This window comes from Erythrolamprus reginae, chromosome 2, assembly GCF_031021105.1.
Source record: "Erythrolamprus reginae isolate rEryReg1 chromosome 2, rEryReg1.hap1, whole genome shotgun sequence".
Classification (NCBI taxonomy): Eukaryota; Metazoa; Chordata; class Lepidosauria; order Squamata; family Dipsadidae; genus Erythrolamprus; species Erythrolamprus reginae.
In genome coordinates this window covers 25,986,237-25,994,765 of record NC_091951.1, presented here as the reverse complement: position 1 = coordinate 25,994,765, position 8,529 = coordinate 25,986,237, and the positions used below count along the sequence as shown (strand labels likewise).

The 8,529-nt window shown below is 42.1% G+C and overlaps 1 protein-coding gene across 1 annotated transcript in view; it reads right to left on the bottom strand.

Moving 5' to 3' along the window:
* Nucleotides 1-272: 272 nt before the first annotated feature.
* Nucleotides 273-8,529, bottom strand: part of LOC139159267 (zinc finger protein 850-like) — a 32,114-nt gene continuing 23,857 nt past the window's right edge. Inside the window, exon 3 of the mRNA XM_070736601.1 lies at nucleotides 273-2,411. Coding sequence (XP_070592702.1) covers nucleotides 335-2,411 — 2,077 coding nt within the window. The 3' untranslated portion in view covers nucleotides 273-334. The remainder of the gene's footprint in view (nucleotides 2,412-8,529) is intronic.

Below are 8,529 nucleotides of genomic sequence, written 5' to 3'. Positions count from 1 at the left end.
TTTTGAAAAACCGTGGTATAGCGTTTCGCGAAAATCAAGACCGCGAAAATCGAGGGATCACTGTATAACGTTTCCGACATTCAGAACATTCAAAGGGTTTCTCTCCTATATGAGACACCTGGTGTCTCAACAGACTGGAAATATTACTTAAATCTTTCCCAGTGCCAGGACATTCAAACGGTTTCTCTCCTGTGTGAGTTCTCTGTTTTCTCACCAGGGTGGAATTCTCACCAAAACTTTTCCCAGTCAGGACATTCAAAATGTTTATATCATGTACAAGTCCTTTGTTTTAAAGTAGGTTGAAACAATGACTAAAACTTTTTCAGTCAGGATATTAAAATAATTTCTCTCCTTTGTGAGTCTTCTGGTGTCTTACCAGGCTGTAATTATGACTAAAGGTTTTCCCACATTCAGAACATTCAAAGGGTTTCTCTCCTGTATGAATCCTCTGGTGTTGCACCAGACTGGTATAATGACTAAAACTTTTCCCACACTCAGGGCATTCAAAGGGTTTCTCTCCTGTGTGAGTCCTCTGGTGTTGCACCAGGCTCGAATTATGACTAAAACATTTCCCACAGTCAGGGCATTCAAAAGGTTTCTCTCCTGTGTGAGTCCTTTTGTGTTTCACCAGGCTGGAACTATCACTAAAACTTTTCCCACAGTCAGGACATTTAAAGGGTTTCTCTCCTGTGTGAGTTCTCTGGTGTTGCATCAAGCTAGAACTATCACTAAAACGTTTCCCACAGTAAAGACATTCAAAGGGTTTCTCCCCTGTGTGAGTTCTCTGGTGTTTCAAAAGACTGGAACTATCACTAAAACCTTTCCCACAATGAGGACATTGAAATGGTTTCTCTCGTGTATGTGTTCTCTGGTGTTGCACCAGGCTGGAATTCTGACTAAAACTTTTCCCACAGTCAGGACATTCAAAGGGTTTCTCTCCTGTGTGAGTCCTCTTGTGTTTCACCAGGCTGGAACTGTCACTAAAACCTTTCCCACAGTCAGGACATTCAAAAGGTTTCTCCCCTGTGTGAGTTCTCTGGTGTTTCAAAAGGCTAGAACTGTCACTAAAACGTTTCCCACAGTACAGACATTCAAAGGGTTTCTCTCCTGTGTGAGTCCTCTGGTGTTTCACCAGGCTGGAATTCTGACTGAAACTTTTCTCACAGTCAGGACATTCAAAAGGCTTCCCTCCTGTGTGAATCCTCTGGTGTTGCACCAGGCTGGAATTATGACTAAAACTTTTCCCACAGTCAAGACATTCAAAGGGTTTCTCTCCTGTGTGAGTTCTCTGGTGTCTAACCAGGGTGGAATTATGACTAAAACTTTTCCCACATTCAGGGCATTCAAAGGGTTTCTCTCCTGTGTGAATCCTCTGGTGTTGTACCAGACTGGAACTATGTCTAAAACTTTTCCCACAGTTATGACATTCAAAGGGTTTCTCTCCTGTGTGAATCCTCTGGTGTTTCACCAAGCTGGAACTATCACTAAAACTTTTCCCACAGTGAAGACATTCAAAGGGTTTCTCTCCTGTGTGAGTCCTCTGATGTTTCACCAGGTGGGAATTATGACTAAAAGCTTTCCCACAGTCAGGACATTCAAAGGGTTTCTCTCCTGTATGAATCCTCTGGTGTTTCACCAGACTGGAACTATGACTAAAACCTTTCCCACAGTTAACACATTCAAAGGGTTTCTCTTGTGTATGTGTCCTCTGGTGTTGCACTAGGCTGGAATTCTGACTAAAACTTTTCCCACAGTCAGGGCATTCAAAGGGTTTCTCTCCTGTGTGAGTCCTCTGGTGTTTCACCAGACTGGAACTATCACTAAAACCTTTCCCACAGTCAAGACATTTAAAGGGCTTCTCTCCTGTGTGAGTCCTCTGGTGTTTCAAAAGGCTGGAACTATCACTAAAACTTTTCCCACAGTCAGGACATTCAAAGGGTTTCTCTCCTGTGTGAGTCCTCTGGTGTTTCACCAGGCTGGAATTCTGACTGAAACTTTTCCCACAGTCAGGACATTCAAATGGTTTCTCTCCTGTGTGAGTCCTCCGGTGTTGTACCAGGCTGGAACTATCACTAAAACCTTTACCACAGTAAAGACATTTAAAGGGTTTGTCTCCTGTGTGAGTCCTCTGGTGCGTAATTAGGTGGGAATTTCTGGTGAATCTTTTCCTACAAACAGAGCATTCAATTGGTTTCCCCCTGCTGTGAGTCTTCTGGTGTCTCACCAGGTAGAAACTCTGTCTAAAATCTTTCCCGCAGTCAGAACATTGAAATAATTTCTCTCCTTTGTGAATACTCTGATGTTTCATGACTGAAATTGTGGCAGAATATTTTACAGTCAGCACATTCAAATGTTTTCTCTTCTTTGCGAGTATTGCTTGCTTCACCAGACTGGAATTTTCTCTTTGAAACCTTTCTCACAGACCTGACCTAAGAATTTCTAATGAAACATTTACACAATTTGCACATTTGGAGCACTTTTGTGACTTCTCTCTTGTGTGGTTGCTTCCATGAATCACAAGGGAGCTGTTCTGACCAGGTTTTGTTACATTGAGATAGTGTGTATGGCTTTTCTCCTGTCTAGCTCCTTGTTAAATAAACAGCTGTGATCTGCAATCTCTTCTTTTTCCACAATAGCCAAATTTATGTCACTTTTCCACAGCTGAGGTCACCAGAAATATGAATAATGCCTTGTTTAGTGGTGCTTTCATTCAAGGCATTTTATTCCTCATAGGGAGAGGCCTGCATTCCTGTCTGCTCTACATGTGTTTACTTTTCCTCCCCACTGACTTCCAAATATTTCCCTTTTTTGCTGATTGAAAAATAATCTCCTTTGACTTTTCATGTAACCTTCAGTTCTTCATAATGCTTATTTGAGTTTGAAATCTTTCTTGATTCTTTTCTCTCCTCTAACAGGAGAATTGTATGGTTTTCTGAAAGAAATGGAAATATTTTGACTTTTCGCTTGATGTTCTTCCCTTTTCAATGTTGGTTCTTATTTACAATTGTCCTGAGTGCTCTTATTGCCATCCTCTTTGTCTGCAAGATACAAAGAAAAGTAAAACTTTAATTGTTTATAAAGTAGTTAGAGATGATGTGCTAGTTAGAGATGATGTGAAAAAAGAAAAAAAAGTATATATAATAAAAAAGCAAATATTCCCCAATACTAATCACTTACATAATTTATGATTGATAGAAGACTACCGAGATCCATGTTCAAATATCCATTCAAATTCAGTTGTTTAATTGGGTCAATCAAGAATTCTTAGCAATGCAAAGGACTATCATCAAATATATCTTGAAGTGCTGGGGATAGATTATATAATTGTAGATACTGTTTCCCCCCGAAAATAAGACAGGGGCCCAACTTGTGTTGTGACCCAACATGGGGGTGGCAGGGGCGGTGGGGCAGAGCGGCGGGGTGGGGGGCGCGAGACAGGTGTCTTACTGGTACTGGAGTTTGGCAGTTCTGTGTGTCTTCCGGATGGCCTCTTTACAGAAAAATACCTTGAATGGTACAGAAATTTTTCTCACTGCAAGAAGTTGTTAATTGCTTGCCCACATGAGAAGAGTTTCTGTATTTTGCGAGCTTTTTTCCACGGGGTGCATGTGCACGTGCTTTCTCTTTCTCTCACTCTCTCGGCTAAAAGAGTGCCCACCAGAGAAAGAGTGCCTCCCAGCATCTCCCCCCACTTTTCTCCAGAAAGTATTGGAGGGGCTTATTCTCAGGGCAGGGCTTATTTCAATGCATGTCCTGAAAAGCCCCATGGGACTTATTTTCAGGCTGTCTTAGTTTTGGGGAAAACACCGTATGTGGATTGAGAGAAAAACAAATACAGTAGTACCCCTAGATACGAGCATAATTCGTTCCAGAAGGGAGCTTGTATGTCGAGGCAACTCGTATCTGGAACAAATAACTTTAGACGTTGTTTTTCCCCTCCCAGATAACCAAAAGCAAGGATTCTTGCGCCACCTAGTGGACGCTCGGCTCGTATCCCGAATTTGAGCTCAGGACTAGAACAGAAATGTCTCTCCCCTCGTGGCTCGTATCTTGAAATACTCGCATGTAGAGCAGCTCGTATCTAGAGGTACTACTGTACACCCACCTATACACGTGCACACACACACACACACACACGCACACACACACTAATATGGAGAAAATCTATGTCTTCCAAGCCTGACAAAATGTCAGAAAATGGTTAATGTGAAACCTTCTGAGGTAAATTTAGAGATGTGGGGGCTTTAACTGATGAAATGATGCCAAAAGCCTTTGCAAGCTTTGAAGGGCCATTTTTCTTCATCATAAATGTGGAACTACTGGCAAAACCCGAATTGGCACAATTCCTTTTCCTTTAGTTTCCTTTCTTTGCCCCACTTTGGGATCTTGTTGTTGTTCATCCTTGGGCCTTTTGGTCTCTTGAGTCTGGGCTATGTCTGGTTGGGAGGGAAGTTCCTCTGAACTGAATTCATCACGGCTGGTTCCTTCTCTCTCTGATTGTTCCTTTGAGTCTAGATCTTCTACATCTTTGATGTGAAGGTTGAAGAATTCTCTAGTCTCTTGTAGAGAGTTGATCCTGTGCTTTTTTTCAAGGAATGTAATGAGAATTCCCTCTGGTATTAACCAATGAAATGATATTCTATGTTTATTCAGTCTAGCTGTTAGAAATTGATAGGGTTTTCTTATTTATTTATTTATTTATTTGATTTATATGCCGCCACTCTCCACAGACTTGGGGTGGCTAACAACAGTAATAAAACAGCATATAATAATAATTCAATACTAAAAACAGTTAAAAACCCATTATTATAAAAACCAAACATACATACAGATATACCATGCATAAAATTGTAGAAGCCTAGGGGAAAGAGTATCTCAATTCCCCCATGCCTGGCGGCAGAGGTGGGTTTTAAGCAGCTTATGAAAGGCAAGGAGGGTGGGGGCAATTCTAATCTCTGGGGGGAATTGGTTCCAGAGGGCCGGGGCCGCCACAGAGAAGGCTATTCCCCTGTGTCCCACCAAGCGACATTGTTTAGTTGACGGGACCCGGAGAAGACCCACTCTGTGGGACCTAACTGGTCGCTTCAGCAGAAGGCAGTCCCTGAGATAATCTGGTCCGGTGCCATGAAGGGCTTTATAGGTCATAACCAACACTTTGAATTGTGACCGGAAACTGATCAGCAACAAATGCAGACTGCGGAGTGTTGGTGTAACATGGGCATATTTGGGAAAGCCCATGATTGCTCTCGTAGCTGCATTCTGCACAATCTGAAGTTTCCGAACACTTTTCAAAGGTAGCCCCATGTAGAGAGCATTACAGTAGTCGAGCCTCAAGGTGATGAGGGCATGAGTGACTGTGAGCAGTGACTCCCGGTCCAAATAGGGCCACAACTGGTGCACCAGGCGAACCTGGGCAAACGCCCCCCTCACCACAGCTGAAAGATGTTTCTACAATGAGAGCTGTGGATCGAGGAGGACGCCCAAGTTGCGGACCCTCTCTGAGGGGGTCAATGATTCTCCCCCCATGTTAATGGATGGGCAGATGGGATTGTCCTTGGGAGGCAAGACCCACAGCCACTCCGTCTTGTCTGGGTTGAGTTTGAGTTTGTTGACACCCATCCAGGCCCCAACAGCCTCCAGGCACCGGCACATCACATCCACTGCTTCGTTGACTGGACATGGGGTGGAGATGTATAACTGGGTATCATCGGCATATTGATGATACCTCACCCCATGCCCTTGGATGATCTCACCCAGTGGTTCCATATAGATATTAAATAGCAGGGGGGAGAGGACCGGCCCCTGTGGCACCCCACAAGGGAGAAACCTAGAGGTCGACCTCTGACCCCCCACTAACACCGACTGCGACCGACCGGAGAGGTAGGAGGAGAACCACTGAAAACCTCACAAGTCTCGGAATTTGTTTAAAGACATTTCTTTTTCTCTATATGATACCGTGTTCTCTCTTGCCAGATTATAGAAACATAGAAACATAGAAGTCTGACGGCAGAAAAAGACCTCATGGTCCATCTAGTCTGCCCTTATACTATTTTCTGTATTTTATCTTAGGATGGATATATGTTTATCCCAGGCATGTTTAAATTCAGTTACTGTGGATTTACCAGCCACGTCTGCTGGAAGTTTGTTCCAAGGATCTACTACTCTTTCAGTAAAATAATATTTTCTCATGTTGCTTTTGATCTTTCCCCCAACTAACTTCAGATTGTGTCCCCTTGTTCTTGTGTTCACTTTCCTATTAAAAACACTTCCCTCCTGGACCTTATTTAACCCTTTAATATATTTCAATGTTTCGATCATGTCCCCCCTTTTCCTTCTGTCCTCCAGACTATACAGATTGAGTTCATTAAGTCTTTCCTGATACGTTTTATGCTTAAGACCTTCCACCATTCTTGTAGCCCGTCTTTGGACCCGTTCAATTTTGTCAATATCTTTTTGTAGGTGAGGTCTCCAGAACTGAACACAGTATTCCAAATGTGGTCTCACCAGCATTCTATATAGTGGGATCATAATCTCCCTCTTCCTGCTTGTTATACCTCTAGCTATGCAGCCAAGCATCCTACTTGCTTTCCCTACCGCCTGACTGCACTGTTCACCCATTTTGAGACTGTCAGAAATCACTACCCCTAAATCCTTTCCTTTTGAAGTATTTGCCAACACTGAACTGCCAATACAATACTCAGATTGAGGATTCCTTTTCCCCATGTGCATTATTTTACATTTGGAAACATTAAACTGCAGTTTCCATTGCTTAGACCATTTATCTAGTAAAGCTAAATCATTTACCATATTACAGACGCCTCCAGGAATATCAACCCTATTGCACACTTTAGAGTCATCGGCAAATAGGCAAACCTTCCCTACCAAACCTTCCCCTATGTCACTCACAAATATATTAAAAAGAATAGGACCCAGAACAGACCCTTGTGGCACACCGCTTGTAACCTGACTCTGCTCAGAATACTCACCATTAACAATAACTCTCTGATGTCTACGCTTCAGCCAGCTGCAAATCCATTGAACTATCCAGGGATTAAGTCCAATCTTCACTAATTTATCTATCAGCTCTTTATGTGGAACCGTATCAAAGGCTTTGCTGAAGTCCAGGTAGGCAATATCCACGGCACCACCTTCATCCAACACCTTTGTGACATAGTCAAAGAAATCAATGAGATTAGTCTGACATGATTTGCCTTCAGTAAAGCCATGCTGATTTGGGTCCGATAAGTTATTGTTTTTTAGGTGCTGATTTATCCTCTTTCTGAGTAGAGTCTCCATCATTTTAACTACCACTGATGTCAAGCTAACTGGCCTGTAGTTACCAGCTTCTTCTCTACTGCCCTTCTTGTGAATAGGCACAACACTGGCCATTCTCCAATCCTCAGGAACTTCTCCTGTTAACAAGGATTGGTTAAACAAATCAGTCAGGGGGGTAGTAATGACAGATCTGAGTTCTTTAAGAACTCTGGGGTGGATGCCATCTGGACCCATTGCCTTATTTATCTTTAATCGTTCAAGTTCTTCTAAGACATCGGCTTCTAAGATCACTGGAGCTGAATCCGTACAGCTGGAAGCAATGCTATATCCCTCTATAGTATTATTTTGTAAGGTGTCTTTTGAGAAAACTGAACAGAAGTAGCTATTGAAATGCTCAGCGATCTCCTTATTCCCATTAATGCATGTATTATTCCCGGTACTAAGCTTCGTGATGCCGCAGTTTTTCTTCTTCTTATCATTAATATATCTGAAGAAGGTTTTATCCCCCTTCTTTACTTTGTCTCTTGTTATCTTTTTTGTAAAGTGAACGTGCACTTCTCTTGGAAGTTTGTGTCTGTGGGCATAGCTTGTTGAGACTCGATACATTTCATCGATTTCCCTCAGAGCTCTCTGTGGGGTTGAATTTGTTATACCTGTGATAATTTGAGCCATAGTTTCAGGGAGAGTTTCTTCTAGGTTTCCAAAACATTTTGGAAGTGTAAAAAACCCCGCTGATTTCTCAAGCTCTGGGTTAATAATGGCGTCTTTGAGGTCTTTATTATTGTTTATATTTATTTCTGTTTTCTGAAATATTAATTCTGGCTTCAATCTTATCAGTCTTTTCTTCTATTTCCTTTATTTGTTGTTCATTTTTGGTTAGTGTTCTGGTTTCTGGTAGAAATTACAATTTCTCTTATTAAATGCATTATTGGTTAGTGTTCTGGTTTCTGGTAGCAATTACAAATAACTCTTATTAAATGCATTATTTCATGAATAAAGAAACTCCATCTATTTCTCTGCTCTTCTGGAATTAAAACACATTCCATACAGATACTCAGTCCGTTATCTCTCCTACTTGCATTCCTCACATTCCCTCTCCTGCTCCACTTCACAAGATTTACTTTCCTAACAGCATGATTTGGAAAAACAGCAGAACTGACAGTCAACAACACAGAACACTTTTGCCTACTTGAGAGCAGCAAGAAACACATCCATTTTTCCCTTTGGCAATGTTGAAACTCCACCCTTCTTCCC